The sequence below is a fragment of the Lolium perenne genome, chromosome 4 (genome assembly GCF_019359855.2).
Source record: "Lolium perenne isolate Kyuss_39 chromosome 4, Kyuss_2.0, whole genome shotgun sequence".
NCBI classification, from domain to species: Eukaryota; Viridiplantae; Streptophyta; class Magnoliopsida; order Poales; family Poaceae; genus Lolium; species Lolium perenne.
The window spans coordinates 176,060,474-176,083,704 of NC_067247.2; the positions used below are offsets into that span (position 1 = coordinate 176,060,474).

General features: G+C 47.6%; 1 protein-coding gene across 1 annotated transcript; it reads right to left on the bottom strand.

The window, feature by feature from the left end:
* Nucleotides 1-4,992: 4,992 nt before the first annotated feature.
* Nucleotides 4,993-21,607, bottom strand: LOC127348767 (uncharacterized). Its single transcript, XM_051374677.2, has 4 exons — nucleotides 21,450-21,607; nucleotides 20,773-20,839; nucleotides 5,568-5,845; nucleotides 4,993-5,485 (listed from the first exon to the last, which is right to left on the bottom strand). The coding sequence occupies exons 1-4, from the start codon at nucleotides 21,605-21,607 to the stop codon at nucleotides 4,993-4,995; spliced, it is 996 nt and encodes a 331-aa protein (XP_051230637.2).
* Nucleotides 21,608-23,231: the final 1,624 nt, after the last annotated feature.

Sequence of the window (23,231 nt, forward strand, 5' to 3'; positions counted from 1 at the left end):
CTGCGATGAAGTCCGGCAGTATTTGCGACTTTATTGCTTTTCTTTTTTCATACGTGATGTCCCGAGGGGAAAGTTCTATTCCCCAAAGGGAGACACGACCCGTAGCTTCTGGGTTGTTCAGTATATTTGACAAAGGAGCTTCATTGACCACTACGATCGGATGTGCCGGAAAATAGTGGCGCAATTTTCGTGCTGTCGTGAACACTCCATATGCTATCTTTTGGTACTGAGGATACCTTTGTTTTGAAGGCGATAAAACTTCGCTTACGAAGTATACTGGCCTCTGCACGCCGTGAAGTTTTCCTTCTTCTTCCCTTTCGACAACTAGCACTGTGCTCACTACTTGGGGCGTGGCTGCGATATACAGCAGGAGGGGTTCCCTTTCTTTTGGCGCCACCAATATTGGTGGTGTCGAGATTGTACGCTTCAAATCCTCGAAAGCTCTGTCGGCTTCTTCGTTCCACTGGAATTTATCTCCTTGTTTTATCAAAGCGTAGAATGGCAGCGCTTTTTCTCCCAACCTCGCGACGAATCTGCTCAAAGCAGCGACTCGCCCAGTTAGCTGTTGTATTTCTTTCAACTTTGTTGGCTTCCTCATTGTTATGATAGCTTGTATTTTATCGGGATTTGCTTCAATCCCTCTTGCTGAGACTAGGAACCCCGTAAGTTCTCCTGTTTGGGACGCCGAAAGAACACTTCGTCGGGTTCAGTTTGAGGCAGAACTTATCAAGGTTGTCGAAGGTTTCCTTGAGATCCTCGATCAGCGTTGCCCCCTTTTTTGATGTTATGACGACATCATCAATGTATACTTGCACGTTCTTCCCAATCTGTGTCGCCAAACACTTCTGCATCATCCTCTGATATGTTGCTCCCGCATTTTTTAGACCAAAGGGCATTGTTCTGTAGCAAAACACGCCGTAAGGTGTAATAAACGCAGTCTTTACTTCATCTTCTTCTTTCAATCTGATCTGGTTGTAACCAGAGTATGCATCCAGGAAGGAAAGACGTTCACATCCAGCCGTGGAGTCGATAATTTGATCGATCCTCGGGAGGGGAAAGTGATCCTTTGGACAATGTTTATTGAGACACGTAAAGTCGACGCACATGCGAAGGACCTTAGTGTTTTTCTTCGGCACCAGCACAGGATTTGCTACCCATGTGGCTTCTGTGAATATCTCTTTGATAAAACCAGCTTCTTGTAGTCGATTGATTTCTGACAGCATGGCTTTGCGGTTTGGTTCCGAAAAACGCCGCAAAGGTTGTTTGATTGGTCTCGCTAGTGGATCCAAGTTTAGGTGGTGCTCGGCAAGTTCCCTGGGTACTCCTGGCATGTCAGCTGGACACCATGCGAAGATTTTCCAGTGCTCACGGAGGAACTCGACGAGCGCGCTTTCCTATGCGATATCCATGTCGTTTGCGATAGATGTCGTCTTTTTTGGGTCTGTCGGGTGAATCTGCACCTCTTTTGAATTTTTCTCGGTACTGAAAGTTGATTCTTTGTTTGGCCTTCCAACGTCTGGCAGTACGTCGTAATCAGTCGTGCTTTTTGACGCCAAGTACTCAGCTTGCATCCCGAAAGTTTCTGACAACCGGTGAAAATCCTTGTCACATTTATCGGCTAAGGCAAAGCTTCCTTTGACTGTGATTGGTCCCTTTGGTCCAGGCATCCTCCACAACAAGTATGTATAGTGTGGCACCGCCATAAATCTAGCATATGCTGGTCGTCCCAACAGAGCGTGATATTGCGACGGAAAATCCACGACTTCAAACTCGAGCCTCTCGATTCTATAATTTTCTCGGGTCCCAAACTGAACGTCGAGATTGATCTTTCCCAATGGATAACTTGGTTTCTCCGGTGTGATGCCGTGGAACCTTGTGTCTGTTGGTTTCAAGTTTGCTAAGGATATGTTCATCTTCCTCAATGTATCTGCATACATAAGGTTTAAGCTGCTGCCGCCGTCTATGAACACTCGAGAAACATCAAATCCCGCGATAACTGCTGGCAAAATAAGTGCTGACTGCCCTGGTCGAGGAACTTGCTGCGGATGATCTGCTATTGTGAAGCCGATATCTTGTCCTGACCAATTAAGATACTCAACTGTTGGTGGAGGCATTTTCTCTGCCATAAACACCTGTCGTGAGATTACTTTCTGAGTTCTATTGGACGGCCTTCCCTTCTGAATCATCGACACTGCTCCATTGGAGTTAGGATCAACATAAGGTGGTGGTGCAGGTGCTGCCGCTATTCTGAGCTGATGCCGATTGTCTTCTGTAATCGCGGGAGGAGGCGGCAAGTGAATCTCGCTTCTGGGTTCTCGAGGATTTCTCTGTGCTGCCCGCGCATTAGCGTTCTCTGCATACCGCAACATTGCTTGAAAATTTCGACAGTCCTTCTGCAAGTGCCACTGTTGTCTTTTGCCGTTGCTGTCGAGGAAAAAGTGCATCTGGCACGGTCCGTTCATCATCTCTTCAGGGGACACGAAAGGTCTTGGGAACCTAGGCCCGCTATTTTGCCTGTTGCGTGAATCATCCCTGTTATCACCTCGCTGTTCACTGCTTCTCTGGTAATCATCTCTGTTGCTTCCTCCTGTATTTGTCCGAAAACCTGCCGAAATTTGTCCTGGAGCGTCGTAGTTACAGTACGTCCGAGGAAATCTTCGCCTCGGTTGATAGTTTCGACCGCGGTCCTCCTCTGGCGACCTGTGTCGTTTGTTGTGGACAGCGTCTTCTCCATCTGCCCATTTATTTGCTATCTCCATTAACGCGGATACTGTCTTTGGATTGGTCCTTCCCAAGTCCTCGACAAAATCTCCACGCCTGACTCCTGCGACAAACGCATCTATTGCTCTCTCGTCAGATATATTTTCTGCCGAGTTTTTGATGATATTCCACCTCTGGATGTACTTTCTCATTGGCTCATCTGGCTTTTGTCGACACGCTCTCAACTCCTCTAACGACGCGGGTTTTTTGCACGTGGATCTGAAGTTCTTGACGAACACGTCCTCGAAACTTTCCCAGCTGTCGATGGATCCTGGAGCGAGTTTCTTTATCCACGATCGTGCGGCTCCACTCAAGTGCACCTGGATGCTTTGCATGGCTGTTGCCCTAGTTCCTCCTGTCAGCTTCACCGTCTCCAGATAGTCGACTAGCCAATCCTCTGGATCTTGAAGGCCGTCGAACTTCTTGAAATTATCGGGTAACTTGAATCCTGAGGGGACTCGAGTTTTTCGGACTCTCCTCGTGAAGCATGGTAAGCCGCACATATCTTCGTCGTTAAGTTCTGGGGATTGCCGATGATCCCTTACGCTTTGCCGCGCTCCGTCGACCCTTGCTTGTGCTGTCGTGTCCCTTGCGCCACTTGGTCCTTCAGTGTCTTGCCGCCGTTGCTTCTTTGCAGGTCGTGGACTATTTTGCCTTGCCGTTCCTTCGGGAGGCGTTGATACAAACGCTGTCCCCATAGCTCCAACTCCTGCTACCGCCATATTGTACAGTGTTTCCCTTGGATCACCTGGAGGTGGTTTAGATGCAAGGATAAAAGCATGTGTCGCCATATACCCAGCCTCTGGTGTCTTAGGGATGATGTTTCCTCTTGTATCTATCGACATAAAGGACATGTCGAGGTTTTGGACCAAGTGCTCTCTTTCTGCTTCGGGTATGTGTTGCAGCCTTGATCTTGCTCTGTTCCGCGCCTCCCGGTGGCTATCACCCGTAGTTCTAGATTGTCGACTTAGATCTGCCCTTCTTCTGCTGGATGCAGAAGCTGCCTCCTTTCTCCTGTTCAACTCAGCTGTCTGTTTTTCCAATTCCCTGGCAGCTCGTGCGAGCCTATATTGATATGCTTGCAATTCTTCTGGTGTGGCTGTGGTAGCCATTGGTTCTGTGCCATTCATAGCTCTCGCGGCTCTGTCCCACGCTGCTTGTGAAAGTTGAACTCTATCTCGCGGCTCTGGCCCGACGTATTTGTTGCCCAGGCCTTGTCGCAGATTGGAGGGATCGACGTATGGATTTCCCAGGTGTCGAAAGCCTCAGATGTCTCCTCTTGATCTTCAATGGCGTAAATCTGATGATACTTTGTACTCAGATCTACGTTGGGTTTGGTGACATCATCGTTGAGATTGATGAAGACCTTGCCCACTGTGAGAGATTTGTCGATGAAGTCGTAACTGTCGACATCGCTTGAGCCATCGCTTATATATGAGTCCGCAGATGACTCAAACGACATGTCGTTGAAGATCTTGGCGAGTTTCTCTCTTGTTCTGGTGCTGACGTAGCGTGTCGCCGAGGTTTCTTCTTCTCCTGACTCGGTTGACGATGCATAGTTTGAAAAATCGGAATCGACCACCGACGATCCCGACGAAATCGGAATCTCGACACGATACGATCCTTCCTTCTCGACGCGAAAGTGAAACCTTCCGAACGTCATCTCCATGGGCTCCGCCAGGTACGCATATGCATCCAAACGGGAGGGTGGGTGAGGAACAAAATCGACAAGACCAGCAGCGATCTGTTTACCTCGATCCATTATGTTGCTTGCGGTTGACGATGTCGAAGATCTTGAGCGTGCCATCGAGATCAGCTCCTTACGCCTCTAGTTCCCACAGACGGCGCCAATTGACAAGGTATCAACTTGTCAATGCCTATGGATTGTAGGCTAGGGTTTAGTTGGAAGTAGAGGGTAAGTAGATCTCGAAGGTTTCAGCCGAAAAGTACTCGACGATTATGAAAACTAGGGTTTGCAGACAATGATTCGATTGATTCTTCGTCCCTCGACTCCCCCTTTATATAGGAGGTGGAGCCGAGGGATTCGTGCTATACAAGTTTACAGAGTCCGGGACGGTTTCTAACTCATCCCGCCAGATTACAAATAACACTTCCTATTACAACTCTATCTTTTCCTTAAATACATCTTGGGCTCTCGAATCTTCTTATTCTTCGGGTAGTGGGCCTTCAGTAAACCCCGGGTACTATATTCGGCAGGCCCATTTGGGATGCCTATGTCATTACCTGCCGCACTTCTTTGTGCTTGGTGAAAAACTCTTTTAGATCGTTTTCCAAGACGGTGAGCTCTTGCATCTCCTCATCCGACTTCCCCCAGACCTTGTTCAGCATGGTGGAAACTTCCGTATGGCGCTCGGCGAGGGAAAGCTTTTGAAGAGACTGGGTCGGTCGAGGATCCACCCGGATCGCGTTGGAGGCTTGAACGAGCTTCACCTTCTCCTCATATTCTTCCTCGGTGGGCTCCGCGAAAGCGGCGCTTGGTTGATCTTGAGGAGGGGCAGACGAGGAGGCACCCTTGGCGGAATCGCCGAGGTCTGCGGGATCTTCCGGAAGATCTTCAAGGTCGATGATGTCCTTGGGATCCGGCTTGGAAGCAGATGAAGCTTTGGGTGGGATCTCCACTTCTGGAGTAACAGGAACTGAAGCCGGAGACGGCTTGACCTTCTTCTTCAAGACCTTTGGAGCCTTGGGGGGCTGGCTTCCGGAGCTTCAGTAAAAAGAAAAAAAGCATAAACAACTAAGGAATTGCTCGTGAAACTAGAACTTGGATCTCAGAAACGGACACTTACCCGGAGGGCTTGAAGAAGTTCTGGATGGCGGGCTGCCCCTTGTTGCTGGTGTTAATCAGCTTAAGGCGTTTCTTTTCCGCCTCCGCCTTCCGAGTTGCCGCAGTGCTAGGCACTTCGCGGGCACGTTTAGCGGCGGGGCTGGAAGGAGCTGGCCTTTTCCTCTTAGGAGGGCGCGGAGCTTCGTGAACCTCCGCTTCAGATGCAGCCTCCGGATCCGTGTTGCCGGTGGAAGGAACCCGGAGAAGAGTTCCGAGTTCGCTTTCTTCGAGCGCCTCAAGCTAATGCAGTGTTGAACACTTAGACAAAAAGTTTGGATGCGAAGGAAAGCAATGGACTAAAAAGTCGAGACGACGTACCGCGGTTCCGAAACCATTCGTGTGAATGTCCTTGTTGCACACGTGAACATGAAGTTCACGCGGAACCTTGATGAGGAGCCGGATCCTCTTGTCGATGGCGTCGGCGGAAAGATTGTCTTTTGTGGCGCGCATTGGGTCGTCGCGCCCTGAGTACTGGAACATCAGCCGGTCCCTGTGTTGAAGCGGCTGGATCCGCTTGGTGAACCAGGAAAGGGTTAAGTCCTTCCCTGACAGCCCCTCCTCCGTGAGCTTGCAGATCCGCCTGACAGCGCGAGTGAGCTGGGGCGACTCGGAGAGATGGGGGCAATGCGTCCATGTCGGAAGCTCGGTGGCGGGGCAGTTCTTGAACGGCGGCAGCCTCCTTGTGCTCGCCGGGTCGGAAACGTCCTTCAAATAGAAGAAGCCTCCGGACCAGTACCGCGCGGATTCGTGGCGGTCAGTGTGGGGGTAGACGCAGCCCGGGCGGATCATGAAGGTGATGGATCCGCATGTTGCGAGCTCGGTGGAGTTCCGGATCCTCTCCTTCTTGACGGTGAAGTAATATTGAAACAGAGGAAGCTCGGGAGTTACCCAGAGATGGCCCTCGCACAGGGTGACGTGATTGCTGATCGCAAGCACGCTGTTTGGAGAGATGTTGTGGGGTTGGAGCCCGTAAACCTTCAGGATCTCCAGGAAGAAGTCCGAAGGCGGAAATGAAAAACCCCGCTCCACCAGTGCTTTCGTGAGCACCATCTCGTTGTCCTCCGGAGCTGGGGCTAAGGCAGTGGGAACTGACCTCCAGCTTCCGGGTTGCAGGAAGCCTTCCGTCTCGAGATTCGTGAACTCCGTCTTGGTGGTGGTGCATGGCCACCATTTTCCCTTGGCTTCAGCATCTCGTTGGCGAGCCTTTGATTTTTTGGCAGCGGCCTCTTCCGCCTTGTGCTCCGCCTGATCCTCCCCGGAGGCCTTTTCCGGGTTAGCGGAAGTCCCTTCGGTTTCCTTGCCGGAATCCTTTGAAGGACCCAGCTTAACTGGAGCGAAAGGTGGAGGGGCGGAGGAGATTGGGGTGGCCATGATCGGTTCAGAGGCTGGAGGCGGAGTCGTTGAAGACATCTGAAAAAAAGATGAATGGCGGAAAATGTTCTTTAGTCGGATCCAGCATCGTCTTCCCCAAGTTCATCCCTACCAACTACGGCGCGAGGGCAAAGTTCGAGAACTTACCGTAATGGCGTTTACGGCGGTCGGAGTCGCCGGCGACGAGGTTTCCGCGCGATGGCTCGCTGATGTTAAGAACAGGATGAACTCGACGCGGCGGCGAAGCAACTCCGGCGATGTTCCGGTGAGATTCTGGCACGGCGGAGATGGAGCTTGCGGCGGCGCTTGGCAGAGAGGTGAGAAGGGGGGGTGAATGAGGGTTAAGGCGTCGACGGCGGATATTTATAGGCCGGCGGGACGAGATTCGTGCTCCGCATCCTGTGGTCGGAACGCAAGCGTCGCACCGTTGGATGCGTGACACGTGTCCTAAACCCTAAGCGGTAAAAATGGCTAGAGATAAGTTACCGCCCAAATCGCGCGAGAATGGCGCCAGAATTGGCGGAACCGTTTGAGTCTTTTAAGATTCCGGGTAACTGCGTGAGGATAAGTTGGCTCTCATTCGCGAGCAGGGAGTAACCCGGAAATGTTCTTTGGAACGTCGATGGATGAAGTCCCGCAGGATGGGAGCATTTTCCGGCTACAAGTTGGAAAAAGAAGAAAATGTGAAGTTGGAGTTCTTCAAGTTTCTCCGCGTTACCAACATTTGCCGGAGATCATGATGGACTAGCAAGGCGGAAACTGCAGGTGAAACTCGGAGAACCCTGGGGGCTACTGTTGTGGGTATACTTCATGGGTGTACCATCGACAGTGCCTAGATCCGGCAAGCCCGGGTGGCCCACAGATGGTGGTGAGGCATGTGGCCCATCGGGCGGCCCAGTTGCTGTTGATCCTGACGGAAGATGTCCGGCCTAGGAGCAGGGAGCCGGATCCAACCAACATTGATGAGGAATCCGGATCCACGGAGGCCCATTAAGGGACCCGGATCCGGTACGACGTAGATGGAAGGGCGGATCCTTGGCGTACACGGCAAGACATTGTACCGTAGTTAGGAAACCTGTATCCGGGTAGGACTCTCCATGTAAACCCTAGATCCGTGCGCCTTTATAAGCCGGGTCCCGGGAGCCCTAGAGGCAGAACCTCAACTCATTGTAACATCGCGAAAGCGCCCAGATAATTCCAGACAAGCAGCAGTAGGCCCTGTCATCGTGCAGGTGTTCCGAAGCTGGGTAAATCGCGTACCACCGTCCCGTGTGCACTCCGCCCTATGGCCCCTACTTCTTCTTCCCCTCGTGAGGATCCCTCCTCCGGGGTACCGTCGATTAGGCAACGACAGTAGACAACAGAAAATATCGTCGGTATGTTAGAGACGACGAAGGATATGAACGCCGCGCTAAGGAAAAGTCGAGAGAGCAGGAGGACATGGACAGACACTGGGATTGTCCTTTCTTTAAGCATTGCTGGGACTCAGGAATGAGCCGATTGCCTACAATCGGCAACTGCCCAGAATGTAGACAGAGGAAGAAGGACACAGGAGACGTGTCAGTTTTCAAACGTCTAGGGCCTCTCCCATCTCGGAACAAGAAAGCTGAGTCCTCTCGGGTGGAAGATCTCGAGGAGTTAGAAGATGAAGAAGAAGAGGAAGAAGATAGATGCCACCAGCCAAGGTGGTACCCTGATGGACTCAGTCACTCTCAAAAGCGTAGGGTTCAGCGACTACGTAGCTTGGAGGAAGCCGAGAGGTTATACCTGCACATGTTCAGGAAAGCACGGCCCGATCTGGCCGTGAAAATTCAGCAAACTTTGGACGAGGAGGGTCGTCCACAGAAGAAAGAGTGGCGCCCCAAACAAAAGAAAGCCGATGATAAGGCATCGGCTGGCACAAACATGGTGTTCATACTTCCGTCGGAGTTTTGTGCTCCAAGAACAGAAGAAGCGCCTGTGGCACAACTTGACTGCGGCCCACGGCCAGTTATCTTTGAAAAGCCACAAGAAAAGAGCTACAGACATCTGAAGGCCCTGTACTTAAGAGGTTATATCAACGGGCAGCCTGTCAACAAGATGTTGGTTGACACGGGAGCGGCAGTCAATATAATGCCATACTCCATGCTACGTCGTCTGGGACGCTCTAGCGCGGATCTGATCAAAACCAACGTCACATTGAGCGACTTCAACGGCCAAGCCTCAGAAGCGCAAGGCGTTCTGAGCGTGGATCTAACTGTAGGCCGAAAAACCATCCCTACGTCATTCTTCATCGTCGACAGCAAAAGCACCTACGCTGTCTTGCTAGGGAGGGATTGGATTCACGCCAACTGCTGCATTCCATCCACAATGCACCAATGCTTGATACAGTGGGATGGAGATGAAGTAGAGGTCGTCCATGCAGATGACTCAGCCGAGATCTCAACGGCTGGCATGAACATTTGGGAAGCGGAAGACCAAGAGCCACTCTCTGGAGATAGTTTGGACGGCTGTGAGCGCATCGAAGTGGCAAAAAATGGGGTGAGGCTGGTCTTATCCACCGGCCTGACAGTATAGCAAGAGCAAGGTCGAACGACGTACGTGGCAAGGCCGATCCCTGCGATCGGCCCCAAAAAATAAGAAGTAATGATCTCAACTCAAACATGTCACGTAGTCATAGTAACGGGACTCCTTCCCGTAGTAGAGCACGAACAAGATGTAAACCTTCATTGAGCAATGCAACCAGAATGGGGGCCGATTCCAGCAATCGGCCCATATTATCCTCGCCATACGTTTTGCCCGTGTTGAGCATCGATCTAGCAGGCGACGGAAAGCTAGGGTATGGGTTTACATCGGCTGATGAGCTAGAAGAGGTTGACATTGGTCCTGGGGATAAGCCACGACCAACTTTTATCAGCAAAAAGTTAGATCCGCATCTGAGGAGCCTGATGATAGCTCTGTTGAAAGAATACCCAGATTGCTTTGCATGGGATTACACAGAGATGCCTGGGTTAGACAGGAGCATAATTGAGCATCGGCTCCCTCTCAAGAAAGGATTTCGGCCGTTCCAGCAACGAGCACGTCAAATGAAGGCCGAGATTCTGGAAGAAGTCAAGAAAGAGATCGAGAAAATGTTGGACACCGGGTTCATCAGGCCATGCATGTACGCTGAGTGGATTTCTATTATCGTACCTGTACAGAAAAGGGACGGCCGATGGCGTGTCGCCATAGATTTTCGAGACAGGATGACTAGAGAGACGATATCTTCAATTACTTGAAAGATTCGGCTCGGGGGGCACCTAAACGGATAAGGTACAAGGCCATGAAATATGTCCTTATAGGAGATGACATGTTCTACAGGACTTTGGAGGGGTTACTTCTCAAGTGCCTGAGACCAGCCTGGGAGTTTCAGGTTGGTGATCTAGTACGGGAAGCTGTATTGCCATTAGGAACTAAGGATAAAGTGTATGGTAAATGGTCTCCTAATTGGCACGGACCGTACAGAGTCGACCAAGTTTTGAAGGGTAATGCATACATGCTCAAGCAGCTGGACGGTGTTAAATTCCCAGTAGCTGTCAATAGTCAACATCTCAAGAAATATTTCCCAAGCATGTGGGATGATGGACAGTGAAATATGGGGGCCGATGCATAAAATCGGCCAGTAAAAAAAAATTTACATACAAATCACAGCCAATGCACAGACATCGACTTTAGAAAAATATGCAAAAACAATAAGATACAAGTACAGCCTATGCACAGACATCGACTTCAGACTAAAAAGCCGAGGCACAGCCATCGACTCTAGAGGTACAAGCTCAATTGAGCAGTTATCAGATGACATGGGGAGGCTCTACTGAAGGAATGCCTCGAGGGCATGGAGGGCGTCAGCACGGACACGATCCACCTCGGCGATCTCGGCCTCATCATCTTCGTCCTTGCCTGTCACTAGCTGTCTGTTCAGGGCACGTATTTCGGCCAGATCAGTCTTCAGTTCAGCTTTGAGGCCTTCTGCTTCCTCTTGGGAGCGGGCAATAAGAGCTTCCTTATCTTGGATAAGCTGTTTGGTTACCCTGACCCTCTCTTCAAGGTCCTCCAGTTCCTTGCGCAGGGTCTCAAGTTCGGTGCTGCTGACAGAGGTATCAATTTTGGCGTCCAAGGCAGCCTTTTTCTCATTGAGCCGTTGACACTTGTCTGCAATATCGGCTTTCAACGGAAGCTGGGCGTGGCGTAGGTCGATTCTCTGACGAGCCAACTTCACCCTTGACCTGAAGGCTGACAGAGTCACAACTGGCCAGAGTTTCACCTGCAATGTCACCGGGAGATGGGGCTGAATGTTGATGTCTACGCCCCCTCCTTTTCCTGTAGACAGTGTTGGGCCTCCAAGAGCAGAGGTTTGTAGAACAGCAGCAAGTTTCCCTTAAGTGGATCACCCAAGGTTTATCGAACTCAGGGAGGAAGAGGTCAAAGATATCCCTCTCAAGCAACCCTGCAACCACAAAGCAAGAAGTCTCTTGTGTCCCCAACACACCTAATAGGTGCACTAGTTCGGCGAAGAGATAGTGAAATACAGGTTGTATAAATAAGTAGTAGTAGCGCAGCAGTAGTAACGCAGTAAAACAGTAAACAAGCAGCGATAGCAGTATTTAGGAACAAGGCCTAGGGATCATACTTTCACTAGTGGACACTCTCAACTTTGATCACATAACAGAATAGATAAATGCATACTCTACACTCTCTTGTTGGATGATGAACACCATTGCGTAGGATTACACGAACCCTCAATGCTGGAGTTAACAAGCTCCACAATTCAATGTTCATATTTAAATAACCTTAGAGTGCATGAAAGATCAACACGACTAAACCAAGTACTAACATAGCATGCACACTGTCACCTTCACACTATGTAGGAGGAATAGATCACATCAATACTATCATAGCAATAGTTAACTTCACAATCTACAAGAGATCATAATCATAGCCTACGCCAAGTACTAACACGGATGCACACACTGTCACCATTACACCGTGCAGGAGGAATAAAACTACTTTAATAACATCACTAGAGTAGCACATAGATAAATTGTGATACAAAACACATTGCAATCATAAAGAGATATAAATAAGCACTTCACTATGCCATCCATAACAGTGAATAAGTATTCTGTGAAATATAGCCTAAGAGACCCACACGGTGCACACACTGTCACCTTTACACACGTGGGACAAGGAGTCTCCGGAGATCACATAAGTAAAATTCACTTGACTAGCATAACGACATCTAGATTACAAGCATCATCATATGAATCTCAATCATGTAAGGCAGCTCATGAGATTATTGTATTGAAGTACATAGGAGAGAGATGAACCACATAGCTACCGGTACAGCCCCGAGCCTCGATGGAGAACTACTCCCTCCTCATGGGAGACAGCAGCGGTGATGAAGATGGCGGTGGTGTCGATGGAGGAGCCTTCCGGGGCACTTCCCCGTCCCGGCGGCGTGCCGGAGGGAGACTCCTGTCCCCCAGATCTTGGCTTCGCGATGGCGGCGGCTCTGGATGGTTTCTCGTACCGTGGCTTTTTCGTATCGAGGTTTTAGGTCCAGGGGCTTTATATAGGCGAAGAGGCGGCGTCAGGAGGTCGAAGGGGCGCCGACACTATAGGGGGGCGCGGGCCCCCCCTTGGCCGCGCTGGCCTAGGGTTTGGTGGGCCTGTGCCCCCTCTCTGGCGGTTCTCGTGTGTTCTGGATGCTTCCGGGCAAAATAGGAACCTGGGCGTTGATTTCGTCCAATTCCGAGAATATTTCGTTACTAGGATTTCTGAAACCAAAAACAGCAGAAAACAGGAACTGGCACTTCGGCATCTTGTTAATAGGTTAGTTCCAGAAAATGCACGAATATGACATAAAGTGTGCATAAAACATGTAGATATCATCAATAATGTGCCATGGAACATAAGAAATTATCGATACGTCGGAGACGTATCAGCATCCCCAAGCTTAGTTTCTGCTCGTCCCGAGCAGGTAAACGATAACAAAGATAATTTCTGGAGTGACATGCCATCATAAACTTGATCATAATATTGTAAACACATGTAATGAATGCAGCAATCCAAAACAATGGTAATGACACGAGTAAACAACTGAATCATAAAGCAAAGACTTTTCATGAATAGTACTTTCAAGACAAGCATCAATAAGTCTTGCATAAGAGTTAACTCATAAAGCAATAATTCATAGTAAAGGTATTGAAGCAACACAAAGGAAGATTAAGTTTCAGCGGTTGCTTTCAACTTGTAACATGTATATCTCATGGATAGTTGTCAATGCAAAGCAATATAACAGGTGCAATATGCAAGTATGTGGGAATCAATGCACAGTTCACACAAGTGTTTGCTTCTTGAGGTGGAGAGAAATAGGTGAACTGACTCAACAATAAAAGTAAAAGAATGGTCCTTCAAAGAGGAAAGCATCGATTGCTATATTTGTGCTAGAGCTTTGATTTTGAAAACATGAAACAATTTTGTCAACGGTAGTAATAAAGCATATGTGTTATGTAAATTATATCTTACAAGTTGCAAGCCTCATGCATAGTATACTAATAGTGCCCGCACCTTGTCCTAATTAGCTTGGATTACCGGGATTATCGCAATGCACATGTTTTAACCAAGTGTCACAAAGGGGTACCTCTATGCCGCCTGTACAAAGGTCTAAGGAGAAAGCTCGCATTGGATTTCTCGCTATTGATTATTCTCAACTTAGACATCCATACCGGGACAACATAGACAACAGATAATGGACTCCTCTTTTATGCATAAGCATGTAGCAACAATTAATTTTCTCATATGAGATTGAGGATATATGTCCAAAACTGAAACTTCCACCATGGATCATGGCTTTAGTTAGCGGCCCAATGTTCTTCTCTAACAATATGCATGCTCCAATCATAAGATGGTAAATCTCCCTTACTTCAGACAAGACGAACATGTATAGCAACTCACATGATATTCAACAAAGAGTAGTTGATGGCGTCCCCAGGAACATGGTTATCACACAACGAGCAACTTAATAAGAGATAAAGTGCATAAGTACATATTCAATACCACAATAGTTTTTAAGCTATTTGTCCCATGAGCTATATATTGTAAAGGTGAAGGATAGAAATTTAAAGGTAGCACTCAAGCAATTTACTTTGGAATGGCGGAGAAATACCATGTAGTAGGAAGGTATGGTGGACACAAATGGCATAGTGGTTGGCTCAAGTATTTTGGATGCATGAGAAGTATTCCCTCTCGATACAAGGTTTAGGCTAGCAAGGCTATTTGAAACAAACACAAGGATGAACCGGTGCAGCAAAACTCACATAAAAGACATATTGTAAACATTATAAGACTCTACACCGTCTTCCTTGTTGTTCAAACTCAATACTAGAAATTATCTAGACCTTAGAGAGACCAATTATGCAAACCAAATTTTAGCAAGCTCTATGTATTCTTCACTAATAGGTGCAAAGTATATGATGCAAGAGCTTAAACATGAGCACAACAATTGCCAAGTATCACATTATCCAAGACATTCTACCAATTACTACATGTAGCATTTTCCGTTTCCAACCATATAACAATTAACGAAGCAGTTTCAACCTTCGCCATGAACATTAAAAGCTAAGAACACATGTGTTCATACGAACCAGCGGAGCGTGTCTCTCTCCCACACAAGTATTTATTCAAACAAAAACAAAAACAAGAAACATACAGACGCTCCAAGTAAAGTACATAGGATGTCACCGAATAAAAATATAGTTTCAAGAGAAGTGACCTGATAATTTTGTCGATGAAGAAGGGGATGCCTTGGGCATCCCCAAGCTTAGATTCTTGAGTCTTCTTGATATATGCAGGGGTGAACCACCGGGGCATCCCCAAGCTTAGAGCTTTCACTCTCCTTGATCATGTTGTATCATCTCCCTCTCTTGATCCTTGAAAACTTCCTCCACACCAAACTTAGAACAACTCATTAGAGGGTTAGTGCACAATCAAAATATACATGTTCAGAGGTGACATAATCATTCTTAACACTTCTGGACATTGCACAAAGCTACTGAAAGTCAATGGAATCGAAATATCCATCGAACATAACAAAACTGACAATGCGAAATAAAAGGCAGAATCTGTCAAAACAGAACAGTTCGTATTGACGAATTTTATCGAGGCACTAGACTTGCTCAAATGAAAATGCTCAAATTGAATGAAAGTTGCGTACATATCTGAGGATTACTCACGTAAATTGGCATAATTTTCTGAGTTACCTACAGAGAATTTTGCCCAGATTCGTGACAGCAAAGAAATCTGTTTCTGCGCAGTAATCCAAATCTAGTATGAACCTTGCTATCAACGACTTTACTTGGCACAACAAAACACTAAACTAAGATAAGGAGAGGCTGCTACAGTAGTAAACAACTTCCAAGACACAAATATAAAACAAAGTACTGTAGCAAAATAAACACATGGGTTATCTCCCAAGAAGTTCTTTCTTTATAGCCATTAAGATGGGCTCAACAGTTTTAATGATGCACTCGCAAGAAATAGTATTTGAAGCAAAAGAGAGCATCAAGATGCAAATCCAAAACAAATTTAAGCCTAACATGCTTCCTATGAAAAGGAATCTTGTAAATAAATGAATTCATGAATAGCAAAGTGACAAGCACAGGAAGATAAAACAAGTGTAGCTTCAAAAATTTCAGCACATAGAGAGGCATTTTAATAACATGAAAATTTCTACAACCATATTTTCCTCTCTCATAATAACTTTCAGTAGTATCATGAGCAAACTCAACAATATAACTATCACATAAAGCATTCTTATCATGAGTCTCATGCATAAAATTATTACTCTCCACATAAGCATAATCAATTTTATTAGTAATAGTGGGAGCAAATTCAACAAAGTAGCTATCATTATTATTCTCATCATCAAATATAGGAGGCATATTGTAATCATAATCAAATTCATCCTCCATAACAGGCGGCACCAAAAGACCACTATCATTATAATCATCATATATAGGAGGCAAAGTATCATCAAAGTAAATTTTCTCCTCAATGCTTGGGGGGCTAAAAATATCAAGCTCATCAAAACCAGCTTCCCCAAGTTTAGAATTTTCCATAGCATTAGCAACAATAGTGTTCAAAGCATTCATATTAATAACATTCCCATTAGCATGCATATAAAGTTCCATGGGTTTTTTAATTCTCTCTTCAAACACATCATGTCCTAATTCAAGATAAAGTTCATAAAGATCTCTCATATTTTTGTTGTTTTCCATTATGCCTAACTAGTGTAAACAAGAAACAAAAAGATGCAATTGCAGGATCTAAAGGAAATAGCTTCGAGCACAAACACAATGGCGCCGTAAAAGCATCATTACCTGGAACCGGAGTATGAGTGCCTTTTACCTTTCCTCCCCGGCAACGGCGCCAGAAAATAGCTTGATGTCTACGCCCCCTCCTTTTCCTGTAGACAGTGTTGGGCCTCCAAGAGCAGAGGTTTGTAGAACAGCAGCAAGTTTCCCTTAAGTGGATCACCCAAGGTTTATCGAACTCAGGGAGGAAGAGGTCAAAGATATCCCTCTCAAGCAACCCTGCAACCACAAAGCAAGAAGTCTCTTGTGTCCCCAACACACCTAATAGGTGCACTAGTTCGGCGAAGAGATAGTCAAATACAGGTGGTATAAATAAGTAGTTGTAACGCAGCAGTAGTAACGCAGTAAAACAGTAAACAAGCAGCGATAGCAGTATTTAGGAACAAGGCCTAGGGATCATACTTTCACTAGTGGACACTCTCAACTTTGATCACATAACAGAATAGATAAATGCATACTCTACACTCTCTTGTTGGATGATGAACACCATTGCGTAGGATTACACGAACCCTCAATGCCGGAGTTAACAAGCTCCACAATTCAATGTTCATATTTAAATAACCTTAGAGTGCATGAAAGATCAACACGACTAAACCAAGTACTAACATAGCATGCACACTGTCACCTTCACACTATGTAGGAGGAATAGATCACATCAATACTATCATAGCAATAGTTAACTTCACAATCTACAAGAGATCATAATCATAGCCTACGCCAAGTACTAACACGGATGCACACACTGTCACCATTACACCGTGCAGGAGGAATAAAACTACTTTAATAACATCACTAGAGTAGCACATAGATAAATTGTGATACAAAACACATTGCAATCATAAAGAGATATAAATAAGCACTTCACTATGCCATCCATAACAGTGAATAAGTATTCTGTGAAATATAGCCTAAGAGACCCACACGGTGCACACACTGTCACCTTTACACACGTGGGACAAGGAGTCTCCGGAGATCACATAAGTAAAATTCACTTGACTAGCATAACGACATCTAGATTACAAGCATCATCATATGAATCTCAATCATGTAAGGCAGCTCATGAGATTATTGTATTGAAGTACATAGGAGAGAGATGAACCACATAGCTACCGGTACAGCCCCGAGCCTCGATGGAGAACTACTCCCTCCTCATGGGAGATAGCAGCGGTGATGAAGATGGCGGTGGTGTCGATGGAGGAGCCTTCCGGGGGCACTTCCCCGTCCCGGCGGCGTGCCGGAACAGAGACTCCTGTCCCCCAGATCTTGGCTTCACGATGGCGACGGCTCTGGATAGTTTCTCGTACCGTGGCTTTTTCGTATCGAGGTTTTAGGTCCAGGGGCTTTATATAGGTGAAGAGGCAGTGTCAGGAGGTCGAAGGGGCGCCAACACTATAGGGGGGCGCGTGTCCCCCCTTGGCCGCGCCGGCCTAGGGTTTGGTGGGCCTGTGCCCCCTCTCTGGCGGTTCTCGTGTGTTCTGGATGCTTCCGGGCAAAATAGGAACCTGGGCGTTGATTTCGTCCAATTCCGAGAATATTTCGTTACTAGGATTTCTGAAACCAAAAACAGCAGAAAACAGCAACTGGCACTTCGGCATCTTGTTAATAGGTTAGTTCCAGAAAATGCACGAATATGACATAAAGTGTGCATAAAACATGTAGATATCATCAATAATGTGGCATGGAACATAAGAAATTATCGATACGTCGGAGACGTATCAAATGTCTTCAAGAATGCCCTTCACTTCCTCGGGGTTTTCAACCAATGTCTCAATTGAGGAGGAGAGCAAAGCCTTGAGACGCTGGAGTTGGCCACGGGTAGTGCTGGGTCCTGGCTCTTCGCTTGCCCTGGAAGTAGCTGGTTCGATGGATTCAGGGTCGAACGTTAGCAAGCTTGAGAGGTCACAACCCTGACAAACAAACAAGAACAGCGTCAGTATGCAGCAAAAGAGGAGGATAGAGCCAAGGGAAAGGAGTGTACCTCTCCTAAGACCAGAGGGACAGCCGATGTTGAGGTAATCGGCTCTTTTGTTTCTGCTGTGGGCTTGGCCAAATTGGCAACCTTGTCAGTCACACTTTTTGAGGTTGCTAGATCCAGGGTGGCGGATGGCGTCAGTACCTCCTCGACCTCCCCACTAGAGGTGTCATCAGTCTACAAAGGAAGTGGTGAGCCAATGCGAGCAGCAATGGGTTAGCATGAAATATGAGCCGAGGAGAGTATGGAGGGTAATTACGTTTGAAACCTCCTGGTTTGATGAAGAAGTTTGCGGTTCCTTGCGAGCTCTTTTGATGCATCGGCTCTTTGTGCGCAGACCACCCTGCCCTGCTGTGATTGGAGTTTGTGAGGCAGCAGGTTCAGGAGCTGACCTTTTCTTAGAAGCCGATGATGGCAAATCTGGTTGGCTCTGCATGGTGATTTTCATAGAGTTGCCCGAGCTCGAATTCCCTCGACTGGACTGTGTCTCCTCGAAAAGAAATATAAGCATGTTGCAGAAGCCTAGAAGGATGGATGAAATCAGCCAAGGCATGGATCAGCTTACGTGCAAACTTTCTTGAGCTGGTGTAGGGTTTTGGCGTTTCAAGGTCTTCCTAGCAGCTACTTTCCTTACTGCTTTTCTCGCCTTGATTGGGGCTCGGGGGGCAGCTGGCCCAGAGGATACTTTGCTTTTGGGAGCCGATTTTGGTGAAATCGGCTGGCTCTGCATCACAACCTTCTCCAAGGGTGGTGAGCTTTTGCAGAAGAGGACCACCGGAGCTGGTGGGAGGAACTTGAAGGGGGAGCCATCATCATGTACAGGTTCTGGACCATCTTGTTGCTGCAAGGAGATAGAGCAAGGTTATGAAAATCATTATGAGCCACTGCAAGGAAATTTGTGAGTAGTGGTACCTGTTCTGTAGGGATATCGTATTCAGCATCAAGTTGCGTCAGCAACGGTCCCAGAGCTCTCTGGAAGGCATGGGTCTTCCACATTGACCACCAGGTCTCAAAACCATCAGTTGACGAGGTGAAACGGAGGTTGTGAGGGATTGGAATGGCTAGAGCATCAAAGAAGGAGTAACACCTCTGGCCGGTGAGGACATCAGGCAACTCAGCTCTGCTCTCTGTTAAGTGATGAAGGAAGAAGTGTGGAGACACCTGCCCAAGACCAAACTGCCGGGCTACTACGACCGGCTGGTAGGACTCATAACCAGGTTTGATGATCCTGTTTGAGGTGCTCATGCCAACTGGGAGGAAGCAAGGACGGATCATGATGGAATACAAGTGCCGAGTGCTAGGGTCATCAGCAAAGCTGTCCAACCTGAAGGAGACTGGATTTTCAAAATTTCCAGATTCAGTGTAAGGAAAGAACAGGGGATTGTCCAGGCCTTGGAAGAAAATTCTGAACCACTCTGATGCTTCCTTAGGGATCAGCCTGCTACCTGGAAGGCTATATAAAGCTTGGCCATAGCTAGTACATCGGATCTGCTTCCCATTAGCATCTGGGAAGGTGCAAGTGGCCAAAGGTGGAAAATTTGGGATCTGGTTCTGAAAATACAGCTGAGCACATAGCTGAATAAACCACCAGGGGCCTCCTGTTTTGACTGTCTTTTGGGAAAACAGGTTGACAGCCATCAGTTGGAGATATCGATAGACCTCTCCAAGGAATAGTTTGCCGATGCCAAGTTGGGTGCCTTTGGCAAGTTCATAGGCCAAAGAAAGATAGTTCTTGGTTGGAGCAAGTGAAGGGCCACAGAATATGAAGTGTTCCAACCAGGAATTCAGGAAGGCCGTGTGTTCTTTCTCTGTTACAGGGCCTTTGGTTTTCATGTGGCGTCTAAGGTAGGCACCCCAGTTTGTACACTCTGTTTTGGAGGAGAGCGTGAAAGGAACCTTTGGCAGCATAAAAGCAGAGGGGCTTGGGGATGCAATATCTAGACCAGTGATCATGGCCACGTCCAATAGGGTTGGTGTCATGGGGCCATGGCCAAACATGAAGCAATTCAGAGCATCAGACCAAAAGTAGCCGATGGTTTTTAGAAGGTTTTCATGTTTTTCAAGGGGAGACAGTGATAAAGATAAAGCATCGGCTATTCCTGTGGTTTCCCAGGTGGCTTGGTGAGTTCTGGATACTCTATTGTACCATGAAACCCAATCTTCAGGGGGATTAGGCCAGACTCGTAAGCAGTCGGCCCAAGAAGTCAGATCTAAGTTCTGGTTCACGAAGGGAATTCTATTGGCCTCGCATGAAATCAAATGGGCAGGACTCTCGGTAGAACGAGGACCAAGACAAAGGGAATTTGGAAGAGAAGGATGCGGCAGCAGAATGTCTGATACCTAAAATTAATGATGGGATGAGACATTAACTCAGGTGTTTTGCTGTTAATTCTAACATTATGCTCGGATGGCGAGGAGCGGTTGAGGATTACCTTCAGGCCGGAGACCGTAGCGTTGGCGCTGGATGATTCTGCCATCAGACTCGCTGCGGAGTTGAATCTGCGATTGGGATCTGGGATTCGCGTGGCTGAGATTTGAATCTGTTCGATGGGCGATTTGGGGATCTAAGTTTGCTCCTTCAGACGAGGGTCGCAGGTTACCGTTTGAACGGGCAACTAAGTTTGGCCTTACTAGCGTTTTATGGTGAAGGCCGATGCGCTGCTATCGGCTCTTTGAGCGTTGACTTACTTTGTCTATCGGGAAAATCAGTTGAAAATATTTCTTCATTGATAAAAAGGATTTCTAATAGAGAAGAGCCGATTGCTCGAGAAAGGAAGAACAAAAGAAGAGCCGATTACTACTACTACTAGTCCTATACTAGTGGATGCTAATCTAAGGGCCGTCGCTGCCCTCGTCGTCGCCGTCGTAGCTGCCGTCGGCGCTGCTGCCGGCGAGGTCCTCGTCGCTGCTGCCGTAGCCCTCGGCAGGAGCTTCTTCCTCCTCCTCCTCGTCGTCGTCCTCCGACCCAGCGCGGAAGCGCTTCGCCGGCGGGTACTCGTCGGAGGAGGAGTCATCCTCCTCTTCCTCCTCCTCGTCGTAGGAGGTGAAGCTGGCCCAGGAGAAGAGGTCATCCTCGCTCTCCGCCTCCAATTCCCCGTCGACGAGGAACCGGAGGTCACTTTCCCCATCGGTCGGGGATAAGTCGTCGTCTGACCCGACGACGGTCAGGGGCGCGTCGCCCACCCTGACGGTGAAGTCCCACTCCTCATCATCCCAACGCTCGGGTGCCTCCTTCTCGTACGCCACCATTTGGTCGTACTCCGGCATCGGCTCGCTCGAGGAGGAGGATTGGAAGGACAGACCCGATGAGGCAGAGGAGGAGGAGGAGGAAGACATGGCTGCAGAGGAAGGGTTTTTTTTGCCGATGGCTAGTACGGAGCAAGAGGATGAAGAGGCGAACTGGTCGGCGTGGTTAAATAAAGGGGATATATTGGGGATTTAATGCTACAACGGTTTCCGAGGAAGTGGTGCCAAAAAACTGTCAAATCGTGCAGAGAAGTTGAGAAGGCAAGGCATCATGATGAAAGGATACTGTGACGGTTCTGCTCTGCCATGACGTGACCCGACGAAGAAAAAACAGAGTGGTTTTGGAATTATCATTACCAAAACCAGGGGGCATGTGTTATCACCAGAATTTAACCAAGTCAGAGGTGGGCCATGATTGAGATGGGCTTAGAGAATATGCACGGAAAATATTCCTGAACCGGCCATGTATCAGAGTTTGGGCTAGATTGCCCGTGTATCTGTAAATTATAGTAGGTTAGGTGTCGGTTAGAATTAAGAGATAGAGTTTAGCTCGTACACAGTTGGGTTTATTCCCAAGTTAGAAAGTCTACGGACTATAAATATGTATCTAGAGTTATTGAGAAAGGAGGACGATCACGTTCACAACAAACCAATCTAGGCGCATCGCCACCCCTTGTTTCGAGGGTTTCTTCCGGGTAAGCGTCATGCTGCCTAGATCGCATCTTGCGATCTAGGCAGTATCAAGTTTATTCGTTGTTCATGCGTTGCTCGTGCTGAAGCCTTGTTGATGGCGAGCAACGCCGTTATCATAGATATGTTAGGGTTAGCATCGATATTATCTTGATGTATTCGCTTAGTTATGCTATCCCTAGATATCTAGCTGCCTTTACACCTATTCTAGGTGTAAGGGCAACACCTTGCTTAGTCTTTATTTAGTAGATTTGATCTGTTATGGTCGTTCCTTGTCTCCCAAGGATTAGTTTGATATCTGCATAGTTAGGCCTTGCAAACGGGTTGAATGATCCAGTAGTACATAGGGTATAGTTTGCTGATCCTAGAGGAGATGTTCCGGGAATCAACACTACGTTGGTTTTTAGGCCTTGTCTAGGGCTGGTTTTCTATTATCTTTTGTATCTGCCAGGCTCAACTACGTGTAGGATGTTCCGGTTATGCGGTGAAAACCCTAGATCGTCGTAGATCGCTTTAACTTAATATTGATCAAGCAGGACCACCATGCTATCGTAGATCCAATACGAATCATGGGTGGATCGGCTCCTTGAGCCGATTCACGGGATAACCTGAGAGCCGATCGAGGCTCGTATTTAATGTTTACGTGTACACCATGCAGGAAACTAGTCGAAGCAATCCATCACCTTCCTGACCAGGTATAGGTCAGGTGGCACGCCCTTGCACCAGCTTGGACGTGTGCCGTAGCATTGCGGGCCGTGGCCCGAGGGACCAGGGCCCACCAGCAGTCCTGGGAGCCTCCCGGCTCTCCGTGTTGCCCGTCGCTGCTCGCTGGTGGGTTTTGGCAGGCAACACACTATAATAAATTTTATGATTGGATGAAACCTTTGTTCCTGCAAATCCCTTTGACTGATGCTATTAAATTGCCTCCTTATTCAAAGTATATGAAAGATATTGT